We start from the raw sequence: 25,952 nt of genomic DNA on the forward strand, positions 1-25,952 counted from the left end.
TATGAATTTTATCTCGAGGACAGGCAAAATTTCTTCTTTCTTTGCTAAATATAGGTCGCATCTAATATATTTTCGTTTTCTTTTAATATTTTCATTTCTTTCTGCGATTATATACATATATACAATATATGAATAATATATAACTTATTTATAATCTTGTGGCGTATATATTCGCAAATAACGAGAAACAATTAAAAAAAAAAATATAAAAGTAAAAACAAATTATATAATATAAATTAAACTAAATAAATATTTCTCACTTTCATTTAATTTTCAATATTGTCTTTTTTAACTGCTAAAACATTATGATCGTTTGCGTGTTTAATTTATTATATGTTATTCGTTTTTACTTATATATATATTTTTTAATATCTGTTATTAGATCTGTATTTATTTATTATTTTTTCTATCTTTTATATCCAATGACATTTTTTAAATTATTTATAATTTTGCTGAAAATGATCCAAAGTAATAATCACGAACGTCCGCTAATATTTTTACTGGTGTTTTTATGTCTTTTTGATTAACGCACATACACGCACAAATAATTCCGCAAATAAATTCGGATAAAATAGAACTTGCGGATAAAAATCGGCGGAACGAACGTAAAACAAGTCGAACCAATAAGGGTGCCGTCACATGGGGCGTAACTTGCGTAAGCGTAACCAGCGGATCGCCAATCACCGAGTTATTCCGATAGAGCTTGACGAAGGGCTCTATCGGAATAACTCGGTGATTGGCGATCCGCTGGTTACGCTTACGCAAGTTACGCCCCATGTGACGGCACCCTAACGAGCGTTCCGCCAATTCCGCAATCCGCATGTTCCGCACCATGGGACTGCGCCCACAATCTTTAACTTTCTTTATACTTCACATGATTCGTGATTTAACGACTTCAAATTTTGAATTCCATATTCCATACACATCAGCACAAAGAACGAGTGTAAAGTAAAGTGTCTCAATAGAAATAGAAATATTCTGTTGATGTTTTACCTATTATGTGATATTAGGACTGTCTCGTAAATTATTTCACTCTGTTAAGTCATAAGAACATTCATAAACATACATACGTCGAAATGAATAAGGAAAACATGTTACACGTAGAGATATGTCAAAATGCCAACAGGTATATTGTTTAATTTTATGAAGTGTCATTCTGTCAAATGCATTATTGTGTATGAAACTAATATGAGTTTGTTATATTAATTATTTTGATCTTTGATAAGAATCGATGTTCATCATCATTGCTTATGTTAACCTTAAAAGCAGCTGAAGAGAAACGGTCTAATTTTTTAAATTATTTTATTGCATATTATTTCATTGTAATTTGATACAAGTAAATGTCAAACGATATTGTGCCATGAGAGAAGAATTTAAAAAAATTATTTAATCATATTTATACTTTTGACTACTTGATAAATTCAATAAGAAAAAGAATGTATTTTCTTCTTGTGCGTATTCTTTTTTATATTTTATCGATGCAATTAAATGTAACATAAAACTTGACATTGATTATTAAAGGTTTTATTAGTTTAATGAGCATTTATAAATCATTTCAATAACTACTTTCACTCTTCGCTGTAACTAGAATCTAAAGAAAGCTTTCAGATTTATATTTTATTGTAATTCAATGAAACTAAATGGTTTGATTGTATTTATTGTTTTAGCACTTTATCGGAAGAAGTAATTGAAAAGGCAGTAAGTGCAGAACTTAAGTCTATGACTGAGATTTCTCTCGACATTATTTTACGTGGTAAAGATTTTGTAAACACAATTATACAGAATCATATTGAATCTATAATATGTTCATCAAATTATATAGAGGTATTATCACTTTTTGACATTAATTTAATACAGAAAGATATATTCTGTGCATATATATATTTATATTATGTATGTACATTATTATATTAAATTTCAGAAAGGAAAAATTAAAATTCAAGGTGCCATCATTAAATATTATATCTATAGACTGACACAGGAGGGTGCTGCGACAGAAACAATGAAATGTGATTCTGATGAATTGTCAGTCGCATCTCACTGGTTGTTACCTGCTCAGGAATTTCACTATATGTGGGAGAATCTGTATTACGATTGTGACATAAAGAATAATGTTAGTAAATTTAATAGATAAATTTATTTACATAATAGAAATGGTTCTTTCCTGTATACTTTTGAAGTCATCTACTATTGAGATATAGTTTATTGAAATTTTTGTTTAGGTTTTAAGTTTCTTTATTTTTTGTTTAGTTATTGCGTTTTGTGGAGACAACACTGCTATTTTCCGATCTTGCCATTAACTCTAACATTATAAGTTGGAATAAAGTGGTGTTGTTGCACGGCCCTCCAGGTACAGGCAAAACCAGTATGTGCAAAGCTCTAGCTCAGAAAGCTGTAATTCGTATGAGAGATCGCTTCACTCATGGAGAATTAATAGAGATTAATAGTCACAGCCTATTTTCAAAATGGTTTTCCGAAGTAAGTATTCAGTTATTATTTATTTCTAACTTGTGTTGTATTTCATAGAGTAGCGGTGCAATATAGAATTAAAAATCTTAAATCTATACATATTAGCTAATAATATTCACACAATTAGCTAATAAGATATAATCGTATACCATTTAATATCAGGTTATTTTGTATTTTGTTATAGAGTGGGAAACTTGTTATGAAGCTCTTTGACGAAATAAAAAATTTGGTACGAGATGAGAAATCATTGATATGTATTTTGATTGATGAGGTAGAATCATTAGCGCACGCACGTAAATTGTGCAACAATGGAACCGAACCATCTGACTCCATTCGCGTTGTAAACGCGCTGCTCACACAATTGGATCAAATCAAGCAATATTCGAATGTTTTGATCTTAACGACGAGCAACATGACGGAAGCTATAGATCTTGCGTTCGTTGATCGAGCTGACATCAAGCAACATCTTGGATATCCATCCGAAGTCGCTATATATAATATTTATCATTCGTGCTTGAAGGAATTAATGAGGGTACGTCAGTTTCAGTTCTTTACGATAATGTATAAATGCTTTAATGTAGAAAATAATATAGAAAATTGATTAGTATGATCGCATTAATAAAATGTCTCTTCACTCTCTATCTGTAAGAGAGAGCTCTTTATAGTATTAGATAATAATAAGTTTTAATCAAATTTTTTAGTAAAACATTCCTTAATTTAACATCATTGTATATTGTTTTTGTATGTTTCAGACTAGAATTTTAGAGTATGAAGAGATATGCGATATTTCGCAGTTAAAGCTATTCGGATACACGGAGGATTCAAATACCAAAAACAGTTTGAAATTGTTGGAACTTAGTCGTGTTAGCGAAGGCTTGACCGGTCGCACTTTAAGGAAGATACCATTTTTGACGCATGCTCTTCACTTATCTGCAGACAAAACTACACTGTCCAAATTTCTGAAAGCCATGCACTCGGCTATTCTGAAAGTTCAGCAGGAAAGCGAATTGCAGTCATAAATATAGAAAGGTTTCTTTCCTATTTATTAATATTATTTTATAATTTATGCTATTTTTTGCATGCCCATGTATCAACATATATCATTTGATGATGCGCGTTTTTTTTACTTATATTTTTTTAAATTTTTTAAAAATAAATATTGCAAAAAAGTGATTGATCTAGTAAAATCGATTTATTATAAACATATACATATAAATTGGAATAATTGATCTTACATAACTTTGGGAACGAGAACAGTCGCTGGTTTAAAAAAAAAAAAAAAACTTAAAACATTATTCTACGTATGTTCTTTGATCTAGAAATATAGTATCGAAATACGAAACTATATAACAGTTTCTATGAGGTCCAGTTTTGCACCGATCCCGCCTCGTCGCGCAACCGCCATTAAAATCACTGAGATGCGACCGCTATTAAAGTTACGCTTCGTTCCGCTTCGACGACGCGGACTATACTTTGCGCCGGTACACGAGTTCTTTATACAATATTATCGCGATGAATCTTTATTTCGAATATAGACAAATACTACTGTAGTCTTACTTATCGAGGGTAAAATACAAACGAACATTGCGATAATAAATAACAAACTAAAAAAGAACTAATAACGACATAAAGAGATACACAACAACAATCGACAGTCTCTCGGATATACTTTATATCAGGAGATTCTGATATAAATATTAGATTGCAACATACAATATTCGATATCAACATGCATTTTGTATACACATATTATATCTGATTTTTTATATAATCTACATTGTAATCGTAACATATATCCTTGCTAAGAATGGCGCTAGACTGATGGGGAGGAAACGAATACAAGCAAAAGTAGAATCCGTTGCTGCGAGAAGTATAATAAAATCTGACGATAAAAAAAGAATGAGAGATTTGACATTGGCGAAAGGTTAATATCTTTTTACACGATGGTAGGCGGTTGCAGAACCGCCGGTGCTCTTCTAACTTTTAACGCTTCCGGACTCATGGCACGCGTCTGCTTCGCGATGTGATTGTAATCGTACGCGCTCTGGCCATTGTCCAGGCTGGACTTCCTCGCAAAGGTCTTTGCGTGAGACGAGTTGACAGAATTTTTTTGTTGATTTATCGACGTGCCGTTGTAAAGCGCGTCGGCCGCGATACTACCCTCTTCCATCATCTCTTGTCGATATCGTCCACGTCGTATTCTCAGCAGCGAGTACACACCGATGGAGATGAGCAGCAACAGGAACAGCAGGCCGACCGCCACTGCCGCGGCTATCACCCGCATCTCCGTAGGATCTCTCACTATCAACTTGATACTCGTCGAGTCCCGACCCTTCTCGCTCTCTATCAACAAAGTATATATCCGGGCGTCCTCCTTTTGCAGATCCTTGATTTCCAGTTTAGCCCAGTAACAGTTGGTCACCATTTTGTTCTCGACGATAGGCTCCAACGGTAGAGCCTCATACTTGGGATGGATGTTTTCTCCTGTTAAAAGTTCGAAAGAATTAATAATTAGCGATTTTATTTAACTTTCTTGATTTAAATGATTAATCTCTTTGGGAAAGGAAGTCATTGGACCAAACTGCGTTGCGTACCAGCTCGAATATGAGAACTACCCCACTGCCAAGCGACCAGTTTCGGCGGCGGTCGCGAACAGAATCGAGACTTGAGCCTGTGGACGGGTTCGCCGGCCCATCCGATGGACTCGTAGAAATCCCGGTCGCCTGGTAACGGCCTGGCCTGTATCTCCGGCGGTCCAGTCACATGCAGCACGTAATGTACATCACTGGCGGTCTCGCGTTTGACCCCGTTGATCGTGTTGAAGGCGATGCAACGGTATTCTCCTTCGTCGGACCACATAATGTTCTCCAGACGCAGACGTCGACCACCACCCTTGTTCTGCACGCGGTTTTCGATGGTTTCCGTGGCGCCACCGCGAAGATGTACCCATCTATACTGAGCTGGTGGATTGGCCTCGAACTCGGGGCACTCGAAGGGCTCCACCGCGGAACTCAGCAGAGCCGTCTCCTCCACGTTCATCAAGGTATCATTTTCTGTCCTCTTCAACTTTGGTTCATCTACGGAGAAAGAAGTACACTTAAACTATAAGAAGCAAAAAAGGAGTACTACAGGAAGATATAAATTGCATTGTTGTGAAAGAATTTTGCAAGATACTTGGACTCTTATTTTTCTGTGAAAAAAGGGAGAAAAAAGTCGAGCGAAAAAAGCCTACAACTTTCACAGTAATATATAATGTAATATTGCGCATAATAAGAATGTTTATTTAGGATTGTCATAACGCGCTGTATGATTCTACGAGGAAAGCGATACGCAGATCTTGAAAGGAGGAAGGCAAGTAGTAGGATAGGAAGTAGGGTGTACGTCGGAAGCGAAGTATTGTAATTGCACGAACGTTGCACATCGAGTCTGTAACTCGCGGGAGCGCTTTCACCGATGCTGTTGACCGCCTTGCACGAGTACAGGCCAGCATCGTGCCTCTTGACCGGCTCGAATCGCAGCTCGGCTGCCCATACGCTGTCGTTCAGCTGCGTGGTTCTGCTTTGTATCAGCGAAGGCGGCGACGGTGATGCCGAGATATCAACCAGCGACGCGCCGATCGGCACCGAGTCTTTGAACCACTTGATGCTCGCGACTGGATTAGCATCCGCCAGGCACTTGAGGCTCAAGAAGCTTGCCGAATCCTCCGGAGCGGCCGTGAGCGGCTGCGGACTCGTCTCAAGTCGCACTTCCGGCGAATCTGAAAAGTATTTCTGTTACACACATGTTGTAGGGATTTCACCCTAATCGGTAGGGATGCAAAGGAAAAAGGGCCGAGCCCTAACATCTCAAATTTTCCGTATGGGAAAAGTGAAAATTGTGTATCCGTCAGCTTGTCATTTACTACCCAGATATAGGAAAGCGTGCGAAAAAATTTTAGCATTATTTTTAATTTTAAGGTTCCTGGGTGCTCACAGCGGCCATATTGGATTGTGACGTCAGAGGCGAGAAAGCACACGCTGAAAATTCTTAGATGCCATTTTTTAATGAAAAGATATTTCGATTAAACAGCACTTCAGATGGCTTTAGCACACTCTTAAAAACCCCCGAAAACTATCCTTTTCCCTTTATAATCAATCAACATCTGTAAAATGTTCGAGATATCAGACTTTGACATGCGGAATGACTGCGCATGTGCAAAGACCAGACGGACTGGGCTTTATAATATTACATTTTACAGCTGTTGATTGATTATAAAGGGGAAAGGATAGTTTTCGGGGTTTTTTAAGAGTGTGCTAAAGCCATCTGAAGTGCTGTTTCATCGAAATATTTTTTTATTTCGAAATGGCATCTAAGAAATTTTAGCGTGTTTTCTCGCCTCTGATGTCACGATTTCGACATGGTCGGAAAGGAGCCAGGAGCCTTAAAATATAATGTCTAATATATTTGTGTTGTAAATTTTAAATTTAATTATTCTTATCTGGGCTAGATTTTTCTAATATTTTTTTTTTAATTGTAAAACTAAAAGTAATTAGAAATAAATTGAATGAATAAAAAAGGAAAGCTAAGAGCAGAGAAAAATTGTATCTTTAAAAATGGACTTGTCTTTAATTTTTATATCTATTTTGGAAAAGAGATATACATTTTTTTTCTGCTCGAAAAATATATTTTTCAATGAGTTTTCGAAGGATTCTGCGTAATGATTATTTGAAGGCGGTGAAATTTGCACTCTTATGAGATACTTTTTGTTCATTGTTCTAGAGAGTGGCCGATTGTGTACGTACAATGAACGTCCAGTCGCGACTCTACACTGGCCGGTGTTAAACTCGATGGATGCACGGTCACACATCGGATCGGCAGACCGTGATTCTCCCTCTGACCACGCACCCGTAGAAGACTATGAGCCGCCCAGGTCTTCCGATTATCCACCTCCGTTGCGTTGCTCTGCTCCCCCAAAGGTTCCACCTCGTGGTTCCCTATGAACCTGCTCGACAAATTTGCCGACGTTACAAGTATGAGAAAACTTTTAACACTTCATTTAATTTTTAAGCAGACCCGATGAACGGATTTATAATCCACGAATTACTTACGGACAGTTGAAAATTAAGGGCTCGCGCGACAAAAATAATAATCCCTTTCGCTAAAAAAATATCGATTTAAATTATTTAAGAAATAATAAGGGGTGAAGATAGTTTGTTACATTAAGGGCCGGTTGTTCCAACTTTCTGATAAATTTTATCCGACAGATAGTATATCTTCGGCTCTTTTCAGATAAGTTTAAAAAAAAGACGAATATATGCTCTGTCGGATAAAATTTATCAAAAAAAAAAAAATGAATCAACTGGTCCTTAGAGAGATGCGGAATCTCTTTTTTTATAATATATGTACACAGAGAGAATGTTCTTTTAGAATTTACCCTGAAAATCATGGTAATCGTGGGACAATATGGTATAGAAAGAATTTTATGAGAATTTTTCTGATTAATATTTATCACAATAAAAATAATAATATCTAGCAGTTTAGTAAAATTAATCAAACGTGTTTTATATTTTATTGTGATAGATGTTATTATTTTCATTGTGATAAATATTAATCAGAGAAATTCTCATAAAATTCTTTTCATACCATATTGTCCCATTATTACCATGATTTTCAGGGTAAATCTAAGAGAAATATCTCTCAGTGTATATATGTTCCAAATTTTTCTTCTGTTCATCGAGTTCTATCGAGTTCCGATACTACGAATGGATGCGCAAACGAAAGTTCGATGCTCGTAGCCGAGAATATAGTTCCGTTTCCGCGAGTGATTCACATAATCCATCAGTTTCCGCCGACCGCGAACTGGCCTTCTTCCCAGAAAAAAGAAAAAGAGAAAGAAGGTCCGTAACCCTTTTCTAACGTGATTCACAGGCGCAGCGGCGGGATTACGCTCGCGGCCAGTTTCTCCGTTTCTATGGCTATAATCTACATAATTATACTCGGCATGGCCGTGTCCGCAACGCGAAGAAAAAGAAAACACCGGGCAGAGATCATTAAACCGCGTAGCTATTATTGGTCGTAAAAGAATGCGCGGTCGATATTGTTTCAAACAAGTCCCATCGGACGAAATTCTTCATTAGGACCAAACCGTGAACCGAAAATAAAAATGCGTGGGAACGCGAATGCTACAGACGTTTCTCCCAAAGTTGATTCGCGCGCGGATGCGTCGCTATATTTTCTTATTATCGAACAAAACGCTACAAAAAATTACAACAAAAATTGCACGGACGCGTAAAAGTTTCAAATTGAAAGAAGGGTCCCTGAAAGGTCAGAACGGAGATCATATGTGTTGCCTGAGACGTTACATTTGGCAAAACAGTATATAAGGTCGTGCCGGAAAGAAACTCGGTTTTCCTTCAAAGGGCCCATTCATTAATGAGAGAGACCCTCGCGAAGGAATACATATGCTACTATTCAGGTCTTAAATTACATCCCCGGGTTCTCTTCTGGGAATAAGTGAAGCATGCACTTTCAAAAGAAGCGCGTGCCATCCGTAGAACAGATGTTTTACATCGTAAGAACATAGATAATAAGGCGCGGCTAAATTCATCAGACCGTAAACTAAAATGACGATCCCTCCGCGCGGCCCTTTCCTTCCATAAACATAACGTCACGTTTTCTTGCAGCTCTGGTCTCGGTGAACTGTCGATGTTTGTGTTTGAAAATGGTCATATTTTTTTGTGAAATAAATATAGGTGCAGGAATGTAAAGCGCGCTACTTATTGTTAGTTTTACAATAGTGAATTGTTGCGCAAAGTGTTAGCCTGGACTTTCTAGCGAACCACAACGAAATTGTTTCGATTTTTATATTTTATATACAATATAATGGGATATTGCAAAAAATATCGATAATATCTTGCCAAGGGATATTTATGAAGATAATATTTTTTTTTAGAGCTCACTATTGTTGGGAAAGATAAATATACTTTAAATTTTGAAAATTTTAAATAAAAATTTCATAAGATTTTTTTTCTACATTTTTGAATAAAAATAAAAATATATTTTATAAGATATATGTGGGATTAAGTTTATATATGTAAGAGAGAAATTTATTTATTTTAATATATTTTCTTTTTCTCTCTTTCTCTCTTCACTAGTTTTTTTTTTCAAATTTACTGATAAAGAGTATAAATTATTTAGTATTTCTTTAACCGATTATTACCACCTATACTCCATATCAAGATCGATGTGTGCATGGTCAGCATTCCAACCGTCTAAAAGTAGAAATGTTTACCCCTAATGTCTTGTCTCAGGTAAAAGGTTGCTGGAGACAAATGGACCCATTCGTAATTATCTGGTATAACGTTTAAATCTTTCGACTTTTTTTCCCTATAATTTTTTCCTATCCCCGTCATATCAGAATACTTTTCGTGGAAGGAAATAGCGTATAGTTTCTTTTTATAATCAATACAAGTGCACAAATAAAGAAGATGAGAAAAAGAGAGAAAGAAAGACAAAGCAAAATAAAGCGGAATACTAACTCTTTTTTGTATTTTTTCAAATTATAATACAAAGTGTATTATCTCGTTAAAATTTCAGATAGAGTCCTCTGTATGTATATAATTTTTTTTTTCAGTTCTCAGTGAACAATAAATATTAAAATTTTTTATATTTCTTCAATATTTAAATCATCTCTATCTCTCTCTTTTCGTGCATCTTTTGTTGTTACATTAGGATAATCTCACTGTGATAATATTATCGTAGGGTTTTAAGGACCAAGAGTGTCAACTTACCACTTGATGAGCGCGGGAGGGTTTCCGTATCTCGAAACGCACGAAATCAGGACTTCTTGTCCCTCCTGCAACGTTAGAGTTGCACCCAAAACGGCCCCCCCATATTCCAATTGTGGTTTCCTGGGTTTCACTGGAACACGCACATTAGGGTACATTTAGATAAAAGATAACACGAGACAGAAATATTGTTGTGTTTGGGTCACCCCCGCTCTTCCGTTTCCCTTTTCAAACGAATGCTTATACACGATCGTGATATTATCGTTACGGTCGTGAATAAATAATCGTCCACAGGAGCCGATTGAGCCAGAGTTGAGAGCTCCCGACTAAATTTACATTAACACGGATATTGCAAAATTGCGGAAAAGTAGAGCATAACGACCGTTCTGTACCGAGATGTACGGTTTCTTGCACTCGAGGTCAATGTTCGCGAAATATTAACGATCCTTCCCCCCCAAAACGGTTCGATTCGCGTTTTAATGAAATATTCGAGATTACACTAGATGTATGCTAATACATTGCATAAATTATATGAAAATGTAGAAAATAATATATAGAAATTGCTTTTTTAATGATATATTAATTGTGTGTGCGCAAATAATTTATAAAACAAATTTTTATAACGCATGAATATATGCGAAATATTTTTTCATATATTCATCTTATTTACATTATTTTGCTAATTAGGTTTATATAAAGCTTTAAATACGCGAATGTAGAACTATAATAATTATTATATAATTATTATAATTACAATAATTATATAATAATTATATGTAACATTGCTGTATATTTTTATATAAATAATTTATATTACTTACAATTAGATAATAAAATGTAAGAGAGAGAACGCATATACCACACACATATCTAATCTTCCCTCAAGATTGGAGAACTATATATAGTTATTTTTTAAATTCAATCTTTACCTCATTGATAAAAATATTTATGTTGCGTTTTGAACAAACGCATTTCTATTTGTATGACAGAACACGCGAGAAAAATGCGAATAATTAATACAAGATGGATTGACTCTCTCAATATTAAAAAATGATAAACAAGCGCTTCTTGTCTTACTTCATCATCTATTTATGATTGAAAGGGGCAATCTGTTTATCGCGGCGGGAGAGATATCTTTCTCTCTTATTTATAAATACTCATTTGTATGCGAGTGGATCTCTGAAGTGACGTTTCGCACAGATCAAAGCAAAGTCTCACCCCTTACGAGCAACCTGGATTGCTCGGACGAGAGTGCGTCCTGGCGGACAAAGTCACTGGACGTGACCTGGCACTCCCAGAGACCGTCGTCGAAGTGCAGGGAGGCTCGTCTGATCAGCAGGGTGCAATCGCTGCCGCGAACGCTCGCCCATTCGTATTTATCCGGTTGCATTCCCACCGGTCTCCGGTCCTTTTGCCAGATGCACTGGCCCCGTTTGTCCTGCACCGTGCAACGCAGCTGCACATCGTCACCGGACGACACTTCCTGATATTGCGGCGGCTTCTCGATGAACTGCTGTTCGCCGACGACCGAGTTGCACCAGGTACACGCGACGAAAAGCAGTATCGACAAATAGACAATCGAGCGATCGAACGTCATTTTTGAACCCAGGAGTTTCGCGCGACTGGTTCGATCAAGACATCTTCGTCAAATACTGGAAGAAGGACTCTGCAAATGGTTTTCTCTTCTGGTGTGAAGATTATTGGAAAACTGGGAATTCGATGGGTCATAAAGTTTTAAAGATTATACATTCGAAATTTTTTTATGACAGGATCCGATGATGGTGAGGCTTTGTAGATGTTTTGATTTGAGAGCGCACAATGGTCTGTGTAAATACAGAAATTCGTGGATTTTCGAGGATTTATGATTTAAAGAGAAACTGCAGAGGAATTTATGAAGTGGAAGAAAAGATATAGAATGAGATGTATAGTGTTTAATTCACAAGAGTCTGCGCAATTAAACAAAAGTTTGTAATAAATGAAAGATTCTTGAAATATTCTTCGAAAATAAATGTATACGAGAACAATCGAGGTATCGCGCACAGTCGAAGGTTCTTTTCTCGATCTCGCAGAGTTCGAAGGTGCGAATATGATTCACATTACGTTCCCAGAGATCCACTCACAGATAAACACAGAGCCTACTCCACCTTACATTTCGCCATCAACGATCGATGGAGTAAATGGTTCGTAATCGCGGAACATTCACTCGCGAGTCTCTCGCTCGAAAATTCATTGAAGCAGCGCGAACACGCTCAGGCCTTGCATTTTATTACCGCTCCTAATAGCGCGAAAGTTCGCGAGCGATCGAAATGGTCCCGAATGCTTTCACCAGGATTATTCACTCGTCTCGGCGCGGCAAAAATCTTGCGAATTTTTTTTTTTTTTAATAAGTGAATTAATGAGACGGGCTAATTTTTTTTTTAATATAAAATTTCGAATAAAATAACTCTTAGTAATCGGATGAGCGTGTTATCGCGGTACACCGCATCGCGCAAATATTTATTGACACAACGATCCTTGTTTCAGTAATTCACAAGTATCACTAACAGAACTGATCGCGATTCATAGCAGCGTAGAGGAGCGCGCGATCTATTCGGTAAACACCGACCGAATGAGCCGCCTTCGGGTTCGAAGGGTCGTATCTACTTGCAACCGAGGTAGCGCCTCCTCGACGGCTCGACGAAAACTATTCCACCTACTTGGATCTTGTTTTTTTCAGTGGGGTCTGTTGGATTATTAATTAATTTAATGATATTTCTGTTTGTGTATTTCTCACAAATATTTCTGTCATTTATGAACAATGTAATCTTTACGATAAACTATCGAATGATTATCTGACGAAATATTTTAGATTTCACAAAAAGCCATTTAAATTTTACGGAATATTTCTTTAAAGTGGAGATTTCAACAGCGGCTGTATAAAAAGATGTAGCACACACAATCTATTGAAAAATTAAATAATCTCGGTACATTTCTTCAGCGCATATCATTTAAATAATATCACTTATTTTAGATTATTTTACTAAATAAAATTTATATATATGTATATGAAAAAGTATGAAATTTTATTTAGTAAAATAATCTAAAATAAGTGATATTATTTAAATGATATGCGCTGAAGAAATGTACCGAGATTATTTAAATTATTATATGAATATAGTTTAATAACCGTTGTTGAAATGAATTAAAAGTGTTTGCTATTGTTCAATTTTCAAAGTTAATTTTTTCTTACACGAACTTCTCTAAAAAAATATTTTTTTTTACTTATTCTTACACAAGGAAGATTTTTCTCGATTATATTTTATAATTTCGCAGACACATTCTATATACAATATTTGATATTATTTCTTGATAAATAATAATCCGGGACAATTTTAAACCGCAAACAGATAGTTTTCTTACTGATATAAAAATTCGTAAAATTTAATCGCGAATTGTGCTATTATGTATATCATGTAATAAACGACGGTGCAAATTTATACGCAACAGGAGAAAGTGGCAGAGCTAATAAAACTATATTAAATATTCACAAATTTCATGAAACTTTCACAGTTGTCGACAATAATAATGCAAATAGTGAAGAATTGAGAAAAAAATTCATACATTTTTTTCATAAAAAGAAACCAATTCGAAAGGACTAAAATATAGCGCGACGGAGTACTTGGCGCGGAAAGAAAGTGCGCGATAAATAGAGTGATTGTCCAGGACGCGTGTTTCCAGCAGCATGACGTGGAACGCCACGAGTCTTTGAATTAACCCGTTAAAGATTGAATTATTCTTTCTCTCAGAAATAACGTAGCACATTCGTATATTCGTTATGCGATCTTATAAAAATTTAAGTTAAAACTCAACAGTTATTTGCGACGCGAAACGCGTTACGAATTGGAATTAAGGATTATGTTCTCGTTTCAGAAATAAGCTATACAGTCTTGTATATTTATTAAGCAAAATGACAAAGTTATAAAAGCGAAATTATTTAATTTAAAAACCTTATCGATTATACATTCTAGCATTGCTTAAATTTATATTACTTTAATTGATAATCTTGTGCAAACTAGAATAAAAATCATAATTGTTCTCTTAGTATTCACTACAATATGGTTACATTCTTTTTAATTTTGTCATTTTATTTAATAAATATATGATATTATAAATTATATATTTTCGAGAGAAAAATTTAATTCAACTTTCTTGACTCAAATCATATACTACTTGACTCAAATCATCGCGCATAAAGTAATATTCGAGTATATAAAATCTTGTGCATCGTAAATACAAGTCGGATTTAATGATCGCGAGAGATTTATGCGCTACTTTATTATGTGCAGTGGGAACAATTTTTAAATAGATTCGCGAGCTCTCTGCATTCTACATAGAGGAGACCCCAGCTCGGTTTCACATCAATGTCATATAGTGACCGGACTGGAAGCGGAAAACGGACCCCAAACGCGGACTCACGCGTGCGTATCCAACCCTGTATCCTCTCCTGCGCTATCCTTATTATTCGAGCGTGTTATCATGCGCGCGATACACCGTGTTTCGTGTTAAATCGTGCTTTGTTTAGTTGCACTCTTTTTATTACACATCTTCTATATTTAACTAAATAAAAGATAATATAAAAGTAGTCAATGTGCTACGTATAAATGCAAAGTATATTTTAATAATGTCATAAAAATCTCGTAAATATATCGCCTTTTTGGTTTCTTATTATATATATAATTATAATATATTTGAATTCTTTTCTGATATGAATTTAAAAATCATGTGATCCGATTGTAACTACACAGAGAGAATTTTCTCTTAGAATTTACCCTGAAAATCATGGTAATCGTGAAACAATATGATATGGAAAGATTTTTATGAGAATTTCTCTGATTAATATTTATCACAATAAAAATAATAATATCTATCACAATAAAATATAAAATATGTTTGATTAATTTTATTATGCAGTTTAGTAAAAGTAATTAAACATATTTTATATTTTATTGTGATAGATATTATTTTTATTGTGATAAATATTAATCAGAGAAATTCTCATAAAATTCTTTCTATACCATATATAGTCCCACGATTACCATGATTTTCAGGGTAAATTCTAAGAGAAAATTCTCTCTGTGTATCTATATGCATTTTTGTTTAATATCGTCTTTTTCACATCGTAATATCACATTTTCTATTTTATCTTATAAATTTATATAAAACACACTTATACATATACATCCAAAAATTTTTATTTTTATATTCTTACATTTTCAGATTGTATTATAATAGCTTTATAATATTTTTATATTATCTGCATAGCAAAAGGGTTTTACTTTTTTCATATACATATATATATATATATTGAGAAACTTTTATATATAAAATTAAAATATGATTATATTGAAGACAACCGGTTGATAAAATACTATATAAAAATATGTAATAATTTCGGAAATTTCTTTCACACTTTTAATTATTTCTCGTACATTAACACATACATATATTTTTCTTTTATAAAAGTTTGTAACTCTATAAGATACGAATATATAAGCTACATATATAATTATAATACAAAAATTATGTTCATGTCATGTGATAGACAATTTTACTTAATATGTTTCCAAATTATCATCAGAGGATACCTTATTATTGACTGAATTATTTTCCAGCAAATATATGCTGTCAAGTGGCGACCTCTTCGCCATTAGAGTTTCACAGTGTTTCGTGTGCGGTGTTATGGCGCGGATCTTTTCTCCTCAAATAATTTCAAGAATTCTTCTTTAGAAAGGTAAAATAAAAACTTTTTAACACAGATTAAACGCATAATTAATAGCCATCGTAATTTAGAACATTAGAATGTTTATTTATAAATGTCGATTAATAATATATTTATTTTATAATAAGTAAGAGAGGCATCCACTTAACCTTAACCAATATTTCAAAAGCGTTGTCTGCGTTTAATTGGTGATTGATCATTAATATATTCAGCATTCTTTTCTTAATTTACACATTTTTGTGAACAAATTTTCAAAATTATTCCATGTTATAAGCACTATTTATCTCGATATACAAAAGGAGTTAATAATTATTCGCAATGTATTGCTAAAGTTATTATAATATGTATAAAGTTTATATATTATAAAATTTATTGGAAGTTTTACAAGAATATTATTCTTTAATAAGATACAGTACCGGCCAAAATTATATCACCTTTATGTTTTTTTAATATAACTTGTTAAAATGCGTCGAATGCGCTCAAAATTTTATAGTAGATTTTTGGTGGCAAGTGTACCTTGTACCTATAGTGTAATGAGATTTGACAAAATACATCATGATTTTCGAATTTTTTAATTTTATTAATTTTCCCAAAATCGCATTTTTGTGCGTTTTTTGTTTTTCGTGCTGCAGCAAGCTGTAATCGATGCCAAAGGTTTTGATACAAAATATTAGAGTTATACAATATAAATTATGGATTCGTTATTCATTTTCAAAGCACTTATACTTGTTATAATAATTCAAAGTTTATTATTAAATTTAACATATTTTGAAGATTTCAAATTAAATTAATTTTTCATAAGTTATTGTTCATTATTTGATAAAAAGTTATTTGTTCAATAAACTATACCTACCATTAAAACATATTACAATTTGTTGATCCGTGCACTTTAAAACAAATTATGTTAAAAAAATCAAAAGGTGATATAATTTTGGCCGGTACTGTACATGAACTTATGTTATTTGAAAATAATGCTTTCGGTTAAAAGGCGAACCACTTATAAATCGATGACTCTATCGAAGATGCTATGCTAAAACAGCTGATACGAAGGGACAAACTTACGATTATACGAAGAATGTGCTCTGATACTTTAAAGTTTAGTTTCTGAAGAATGTCAACAGCATATGAGAGCATAGTAGTTTGTATCAGTAGCTCGTATTTTAGATAAAAACATTCTTTTCTGATGGCACAAAGAAACTTATCTATGCCGAGTACATTTAAAAAAGAAAAGCGTGAAACATCGAAAAATAATGTTCTTAATTACGATCTGTATTTTTGTAATAAATTTTAGAAGCGCATTTTTTTTCCTAGGTCGATCGATTATCGATTCACTTTCGTATTTATTCTCATGACAAATTACGAGGCCAATAATTGGCTTAAGGTTCATTTTTTATTTCTCGCGCTTTTAACATTAAAAAAAAAAGGAAAATTAGACGTAGCCTAGCGAAATAACATCGATCACTTTCGTATTTATTCTCATGACAAATTACGAGGCCAATATAATTGGCTTAAGGTTCATTTTTTATTCCTCGCGCTTTTAACATTGAAAAAAAAGGAAAGAAAATTAGACGTAGCCTAGCGAAATAGCATCGATTTCAATAACTCTGCCGATAATATTTTACTATAATCATACAAAGAACACCGGCGCACAAAAGTTACGCGCACCAAGCTAATTGGCAACTGCAATTTCTCGCAATATAAATGCGCGATATGAATATTTGCATTGAATTCATAAACGATCCAGGTTATTTCCGCGCGGCAATCAATTCGCAGTAATTATACCCGTTACAGGCGCGCGTATCCGCCGTCCTCCCTTTTGAGCTTTTGAACCTTCGAACTCGATATATATATATATATATACATATATACATATATACATATATTTCGTCGGAGCGCAGCGCGTTTATGCAGATTATCGTAAAAACATTTAAACGCGTTAAAACGCCGGGGCTTTGCACGGCAGCGCGCGCAATCGTTTATCGCATCATCCTCGCGCAACTTTATATAGCTCGCTATAGTTTTTATCGTAGATTGAACCTCCCTCCCCCGCGGAAGTCGTGTTTTTCAATTTGACCCCGGGCCGCGCGCCCGTTGTTACCCCCTTTCCCTCGGCCCCCTCTGGTCCTGCCACCGTGCGAGGTGATTACGAAATTACACGAGTGCGTGCATCGCATTTCGATTAAAACGAACACGGTTCTTCCGTCGGAACGGGTACTTTCCGTCGGAAAATCCGCCGCAAAGTCCGTGCGAACATATATCGGCGATTATATCGTCCGTGAAAAAAAAACGCATGTTCGATATTCTTGGAGCGATAAATATTTTCCGCGCGCGCCTTCCTTTTTTATTTAAATTCAGGGAAACGGGCCTGATAAGAGGCCAGGCGCAGAATCTAGATTTTAACAAACCTTTTTTAAAATCTTTGTTTAATTTGAAATCCAAATATTTATATTTATATTTGTATGTTTATTATTGACACGCTTTATTATTTAATCGCGAATTTGAGAAATGATAAACCGAATAATCGAGAAGGCTACGTCGCAAAAAAATATATACGCCATATGTGTATATTTTTGTGAGAATATTATATATATTGCGATGCGATCTGTAACAATTTTATTTATAAAATATTTAGTACTTCTTCTGATCTGAATTTATAATTTCATTAATATTATTTCCTTACGTTTCATCTCAATTGCAGATCTATTTTGGAAGAATTTTATATCAGTTGATTGCAATTAGTAAAAGATTGTGCTAAAAGGTTTACAATAATAAAATTATTTAAAATTCTTCTAGCGAATTCTATTTTCAGAGGTATAAAGCGATAAGAGGATACAATTTCTTTCGAGATGTTTTCTTAAAGAATTTAATGTTAGTTAATGGAGTTTTAAGACAAGATTTGATTACTAAAATGTGTAATATTTAAAATTAAAAAGCTGCACCGGCTTTGAATTAAAGTTTCATCAAAATTTCTGGATTCCTTAGTATCGTATGAAAATAGAATATTATATTTAACAATTATATTAATTATAAAATGAAAATTTTATTATAAAATTCTATCTTATATCGTGCATCAAAATAAATTAATGCCTTCTTCCATTTTCGAGGAAGATGTTTATATATACAACGCGGCATATATAAATAAAGTTAAATAAAAGAATTCAAAATAATATCAAGAGAGACTATTGAAAATATACAGGGTGTATCAAACCACCCGTCCATCCCTTTTATTTTGGAAACAGCTCAAAATTGTGAAAAATGACGAAATTGTCAAAAATTTTAAATGGAACCACCCATATTGTAGTATATCGTTTAAAAAGACATAAAAAAAGATAATTTTTGGCGCAAACCGGAGGTTGATACGTTGACCCGTTCAGAAGTTATTTAGAATCAAAGCTCGAAAAAGGCCAATTTATAAAAATCATAACTACCATTTGGAAAATCCTAAAAAAAACGTTTGAGGTGTGAAAATGTTCATCTTTTTAAGTCTATTCCATAAATAATTCAGATTTGACCTTGATGTTATTTTCAGTTCAAAAAAGAAATTCAAGCAACTTATTAAATTCACGTCTTGCTTAGATTTCTTTCTTAAATTGAAAAAAAAAACTTCAAGATCAAATCTGAATTTTTTATGGAAAGGACTTAAAAAGACGAACACTTTTACACCTCAAACGTTTTATTAGAATTTTCCAAATGGTAGTAATGATTTTTTGAAATTGACTTTTGTTAAACTTTGATAATAAATAACTTCTGAACAGGTCAATGTATCAACCTCCGGTTTGCGCCAAAAATTTTCTTTGTTTATGCCCTTTCAAACGATATACTATGGGTAATTCCATTTAAAATTTTTGAGTTGGGATCCCCCTGGGGACACCTTCTTAGAGGAACAACCATCGAAACCCCCTTAAAAGAGTAGTCCCTCGAAATAATCAAACACGTATTTCGCGATTTTTCATAATTCTGCCGTTTCCAAAATGAAAGGGGTGGTCTGATACACCCTGTATATATTACATTGAATTTAAAAATATAATATCATGATGCCGTAACAAAGCTGCCGTAGTATAAAGAGATCGAAATCTACGTATCGTCGTTATATAATAGATAATAGTCCCTGATATTTACTGCGACAACTTAAGGTCGTTCGCGATATCTTGCGGCAATTCTCAGCGGCGAAATTGGCGGCAGTATATTACCGGGGGTACGACTGGGGTGGGGATATCGAATGGAGAAGTCCTCTCATTGTCACCGCGTGGGATCTCGGATTTCGTTCTTATCCTCGGACACACAGCGGCGAAAACTTTTCCAAGATAAACTCGGTCGACGGTGCCCGAAACGTTTCCGGCTTTTCTCGTAGACCCCCCTCCTTCGAAGGGGGGATTCGCGTGCGTACGCCGAAAACGCGATTTCGTAATCTCGCAGAAAGTAGTGTGTATATATGTGTAAAACTGTGTGTGTCTGTACATCCCCCTTCTTCTTTTCTTTCCCTTATACGTTCGTCGTTCGAGATACCGAGATATACTATAGATACGGAGTGGAGTTGGGATTGGGATGGGAGAGAAAATACGAAGGGGTGCAAGGGGGAGAGAGAGGGGGTGAGGGGGCGGTCGAGGAAGGATTTGGGATATCTCACGGATTCAGGAAGTAGCCGCCGGAGGCGTTCAACCAATTAGCTAACTCCGCGGCACTTCGCCCTCGAAACCGCTAACGAAGAACCTAAGCGAACGAAGAAAAAGGGGGAGGCAAAGGAGAGGGAGGGGGCAAAATCCACCTACTTCTACAGGGACGCCGTTTGCTTGCGGTGTGGATTCGCTCGAGGGTATTTCTCGGTGTTTCTGCTCAATCCTCCGAGGACGTATGGTACATATAAATTATGCTTAAGTCTGCAGAGCGCGTATCGGGATTTGACATTTTAAACTAAAAGTTCTCGCATAGCACATAGGGGTGGGTCGATCAAATGTGGCACGATCAAAACGGGGGTGATTACCATAGGTGCAAAGATAAATCGAAAATATAAAACAAATTTTTTTTTCTTCGCACAAAGCTCTGCGTTTTCGAACAAAAATTAATTTTGAATATGTTATTAATTTAATAAAATTAAAAATTTAAGAAAATTAATTCTAAATCAAGCTTAAAAAATGTAAAGAGATATGTTATTAATTTCAAATTTTTAAATTAATAACATATATCTCTCTATGCTTTTTAAAAGCTTGATTCATAATTAATTTGACATTTATTCGATTTTGCGACTAGAATATATTTTTAATTCACTTTATTTTCAATTCTTGTCCTGCGCCCGAGAATAACTTTGCATGAGGTTAAGAAACTTTTAGGGATAAGTTCTTCCGGAATTTCTTATGCGCGTAGATTTTGTCCAGTGCAAATCCAGTGCGGTTCTTTCTTCCTATCTATTTTCCAAAGCCATGTGCTTTACCAAAGTATCTTTCTTTCTCCCTTTTTTTCCTTTTTCACGAGAATATCTAATTTATTTCGTTGTTGGATGTGCGAGTGGCTTTAATTGCAAGTAGTCATTTCGATTTCGAATTGAGACAACAGATTGTAAGAAAGAAGAGCAATAAATTCTTCATAAATTTGCAACATCACTTTCGAGTTTTCTTTTTATGACACTTGCACTTTTACATTATCCAATGCAGATCGTTTGTTCGAATTGAAATGCAAGATGCACATTTAACAAATTGAATGCGTATTATTCTGCAATATATTTTGAGATATATATATTTTTTTATTATACATTTAAATCTTTTTATGATTTTGATCGGAAATTCGTAATCAATACAAGTCGGATATTTTAATGTACAATATAACCATATCACGAGTCGAATATTAAAGTTATAAATTATAGTAATTATTCACACATTGCGTGAATTAAAGATTACTTTCTCCCTCTTCGACTATTTTATGGTTTATTTCTTTTTTTTCAGTGACTGAGTTCTTTCTTTCCAAAGGACCAGGGATCGGGAATTGCAGCATCGAGATCGCTAAGTTTTCATCTTGGCTGCTATTTAGCGCGCCTCGAAAAGTGCCCAGGGCTACAAGAACCCGTGGTGGCTAAACCGATGAAAGTGATGGAAAGGGGGTAAGTATTGGAAACAAAAATAAGAGATTTATATATATAGAAAGAGAGAAAGAGAAAGTAAAACTCGAAAGGGATGATGATATCTTCTTTTCAACAAAAGTATGACAGCGAGAGAGAAAGAGTACAGGTAGCCATATTGTCTAATAAGAATAATGAGTTTTTACTCGCGGCTAGGTGACATTATAATTATGATGTAACGGTTGCCAGTCGTTCTAAAAAAAAAAAAGAAAAATAATAAAAGAGATACACACAGTTCAAGTTGAAACTATACATAATAGTCCAGTAAAATTAGACTTTGACTTCATAAAAATTAGGAACAAGCTGAATTTTTGTGGAGACCTTTATTTCGATGTTCTAATGAAATCCTGAAAAGTACCCTTAATTTGATCCATGGGTTTTTTTTTATAGAGGATGAAAGGGGTAAATTTTAGTTTTTTGCCATTATCTCGAAAACTGGCAATTTCTCGAGAAAAACAGTTATTATTAAAATTGTAGTTCATAAAATTCTCTACAAAAAAGGTCATTATACTTTTTTTCGTACAACTAATCGTTTTTGAGTAAAACGTGCGGTAAAGTTGCAATATTTCTAATATAACTTTTCTGCACCTCATAGTCACATATAATACTATAGTGGTGTGCACATTTTCTCTTTCAGTCTTTCACTCTATATCTTCGAAACGGTTGATTCCACGAAAAAAAAGTATAATGACCCTTTTTGTAGAGAATTTTATGAGCTACAATTTTAATAATAACTGTTTTTCTCGAAAAATTGCCAGTTTGCGAGATAATGGCAAAAAACTAAAATTTACCCCTTTTTATCCCCTATAAAAAAAAACCCATGGATCAAATTAAAGGTACTTTTCAGAATTACATTAGAACATCGAAATAAAGGTCTCCACAAAAATTCAGCTTGTTCCTAATTTTTTTATAGTTTTGCCCTTTTCAAGTCTAATTTTACTGGGCTATAATGTCGAGGCTCTTCGGTTTCGCTCGGTTTTGTGAGATTTTCGTGAGATAAACAGGAAAAAAGAACGTATTAGAAAGGAAATTTAAATTGAAGAGATTTTAATTTAAAACAATCGGAGGAAAGTTCTCTTGAATTACTATTTCGTAACTTTTTCGTGTCGTTTGCTTCGTGTACGAGATCTTATTTCTCAGGAAGGTCAAGACGAGTCAGGAGTAGAAGCGTCATTTTACCGAAAGATAAACGTTTTTTCTTGTACCCGCGTGAAATTGCCGTTTGCTTCCGTCCACCACCCGTTCAGGACTGGCTCGACTTTTATCAAGCAGAAGGACTTTAATATCGTTTAAGTACGGCCATGTTTGGATTACAAGTGAGGAAACGCGACACAGCACGGCTCTTCTCCCAAACACATTAAATTCTCATTAGGTGATTTGCAATTAAATTATCGTGAATGCGACGTGAAAGGGCAGTTACGTAGAAAATGAATTGAAATGTCTGATGAATATTTTAAGAATATTAAAAAGAAAGATAATAAAAAAATGTACAAAATAAACTGCCTGACCTGACGGTCAGTTTTGCCTCTCACGTCGCTCAATATATTGTCTATTATATTGCAGATAAAAAAAAATTATAATAGTAATTTTAATCTCGATACACAAAAATTTTATGAAATATTATTATATAAATATAAAATCCTCCTTCTGGGAAAAAATAACTTTGACAATTTAAGTATGAGAAAACACAAACAAGTAATAAAAATTGATTCGATTCCATCAAGATTGCGCAGTTGCTTAGGGGATTGTAGAGATTTCATCTTATTCCTCTATTAAAGGACAAAAAGCGCGCGCAATCGCGTATGGCACATGAATCCGCTATTCATGTCACGTTCAATTTCTTGTTTATCGATTCGAAGCGAATTAGCCTCGAAACGTTGTGCCGGTATACCGCGGAGATTTATCGTTATTTCGAGTCTCGTAGACTTTTCTTCGCGACAAGCATCGGAAACCGAACCGATACTCACACGTTGCTCTCTCTCTCTCTCGCTCTCTCTTTCTCTTCCGCACCTCAGTTTGCTCCTCTTCTCGACGTGACAGCGTAACTTTGCATAGCTCGATATGAGCCACCCACACGTCATCCCTATATGTACAAACCCTTCGAGTCGAATCTTGCGATCGAGATAAGGCGTATACGAACACGGAGCACGACTCGTCGGCATCCACCGTCGCGAGATAAGCTAGGCGAATACGAAAGTCCGCCTCTTGCAAATTTATAGGGAACACACAGTCACTTGCGCGTGGTTACGTCGCGCGATAGCGACGGCGTGGCCATCATTTTTAATATATTATACAAAGATTTCTCGCGTGTTAATCCTTTCGTTAACCCCAGGTTACTCTTGGGATACTGAAAAGACTGAAAGGAGAAATGTGATTTTTTATCGAAATAAAGGTTTAAAGGTTGGCCTTAATACGCCTCATCTTCTGTTTGATATTGTGGTATACATCCTTGGACTTTGGAATTCTTAATATTTTTTAAAACATTTTTATATCCATCAATTTTTAAAAGGATTATAAGAATTATAGACAGAATTAATGGCTTAACGATGTGTGTATTAATTATTTTTTTATTTTCTCTTTCTATATTATATACTCTTTTACTATATATCAAAATGTTTTAATACAGATAACAAATTCGTATAAATAATAATTGCAAAATAAAGTCTCGTTTATTATTCTTATACATAAATTCAAAAAAGTTAATGTAACAATTATTTATTTAATTTAAACATTTTGGTGGAAAAAGAAGCTATCCTGAATAATTTTATTATAATTTTATTTACCTTCTTTGAAAAGGATTAATGAAATTATTAACATGCATATATTATCGCGGGCAACGCGTTGTAAAAAGAAACTTGATATTTCAAAACGCGAGCTGCAACTTAATGAAACATTTTTCAACAATTTTTTATACACAGTTGGAAAATTTGTGTTTTCTTGTTAAAAACGGTCCCCGTTAAAATTTTTGTGTTAAATATTTAACACATCCATGTGTTAATTTAACATATTGCTGTTATGTTAATTGGACTCAAATGTTAAATTATTAAAACAACTAAAAAAAAGTGTAAAAATAACACAATGTATATCTATTTTTAATTTTACACAATAAATATGTTCCGTATTATTAGTGACAAGATTTATCTGTTAAAATTTACAGAAAAAAAATGTTAATTTTACTTTATAATATAAGTGGGGGTGATAAAATGTAAAATTAACAATTTTTTTAGTTAATTTTTACATTAAAACTATGTTAATTTTACACAAAATTTATTTTAAGTTTATTTGAAGTTTGCATTTATTTTATGTTAAAATATTAACACAATATTCGTGTCACCATTTAACATATCCGTATTATGTTAAATTAACACAAAAATTTCTGTGGACCGTTTGGGACAGGTGATATTTGTTAAATTTAACACAAATTTTTCAACTGTGTACTTTCCGTGTAGGAATAAAATCAAAACGTCCAAAACATAAATGCACAAAGATTAACACAAAAGTGATCCAATTGCACTCTGTGCGACAATTAATTGATTTTATAATTAATTAAATTTTTAAAAATATATGAGGACTTCGAGCATACGACACTTCAAATTTTTAATTGGTTAAATCGGAATATATTACTTTGGATATTAATTGCACCGAAAACGTAGCTCCTTCCTTATGTTGTAGCTTATAATTATATATGCGACCCTGTACTTTATAGAGGAATAATTATATTAATAATTGTACGCTTACTTGTGAATTATATTTTTGGCCTGACTGTCCTTTTTTTTTTTTTTATTATGTGACCGACATGTCAATATCGCGTCCACGTACACCCGCAAACTTTTCCATACATGTCACCGTT

General features: G+C 34.2%; 2 protein-coding genes across 5 annotated transcripts in view; one reads left to right on the forward strand and one right to left on the reverse strand.

Moving 5' to 3' along the window:
* The first annotated feature begins 856 nt into the window (after positions 1-856).
* Positions 857-21,949, forward strand: Pch2 (pachytene checkpoint 2 protein). Of its 3 annotated transcripts, none has more exons than XM_083047883.1 (7): positions 857-1,126; positions 1,668-1,824; positions 1,922-2,113; positions 2,251-2,478; positions 2,654-3,001; positions 3,222-3,498; positions 21,930-21,949. In XM_083047883.1, the coding sequence occupies exons 1-6, from the start codon at positions 1,077-1,079 to the stop codon at positions 3,486-3,488; spliced, it is 1,242 nt and encodes a 413-aa protein (XP_082904009.1). In that variant the 5' UTR covers positions 857-1,076; the 3' UTR covers positions 3,489-3,498; positions 21,930-21,949. The 3 variants fall into 3 exon arrangements, with proteins under 3 accessions (XP_082904009.1, XP_082904000.1, XP_082903990.1); XM_083047874.1 differs by lacking the exon at positions 21,930-21,949 and adding an exon at positions 7,228-7,340; XM_083047864.1 differs by lacking the exon at positions 21,930-21,949 and having other exon boundaries at positions 3,222-4,352.
* The window catches only part of LOC145941638 (synaptogenesis protein syg-1), a 273,743-nt gene continuing 252,193 nt past the window's right edge, over positions 4,403-25,952 (reverse strand). For both annotated transcript variants that reach the window (XM_083047832.1, XM_083047838.1), the window contains exons 13-18: positions 11,454-11,901; positions 10,239-10,368; positions 7,251-7,450; positions 5,882-6,226; positions 5,064-5,546; positions 4,403-4,953 (exon numbers count right to left, since the gene is read on the reverse strand). In XM_083047832.1, the coding sequence (XP_082903958.1) occupies positions 4,406-4,953; positions 5,064-5,546; positions 5,882-6,226; positions 7,251-7,450; positions 10,239-10,368; positions 11,454-11,832 (2,085 nt within the window). In that variant the 5' untranslated portion in view covers positions 11,833-11,901 and the 3' untranslated portion in view covers positions 4,403-4,405. The remainder of the gene's footprint in view (positions 4,954-5,063; positions 5,547-5,881; positions 6,227-7,250; positions 7,451-10,238; positions 10,369-11,453; positions 11,902-25,952) is intronic.

Source organism: Prenolepis imparis, unplaced genomic scaffold (genome assembly GCF_030444845.1).
Source record: "Prenolepis imparis isolate NDT839.2.m4 unplaced genomic scaffold, iyPreImpa1.0 SCAF_1, whole genome shotgun sequence".
Taxonomy (NCBI): domain Eukaryota; kingdom Metazoa; phylum Arthropoda; class Insecta; order Hymenoptera; family Formicidae; genus Prenolepis; species Prenolepis imparis.

Excerpts from the sequence above, each read along its gene's own strand:
- Pch2 (XM_083047883.1), top strand. The coding sequence starts at position 1,077 with ATGAATAAGGAAAACATGTTACACGTAGAGATATGTCAAAATGCCAAC. Across the intron at positions 1,127-1,667 it reads ATATGTCAAAATGCCAACAG|CACTTTATCGGAAGAAGTAA; the intron begins GTATATTGTTTA and ends TTATTGTTTTAG. Across the intron at positions 1,825-1,921 it reads GTTCATCAAATTATATAGAG|AAAGGAAAAATTAAAATTCA; the intron begins GTATTATCACTT and ends ATTAAATTTCAG.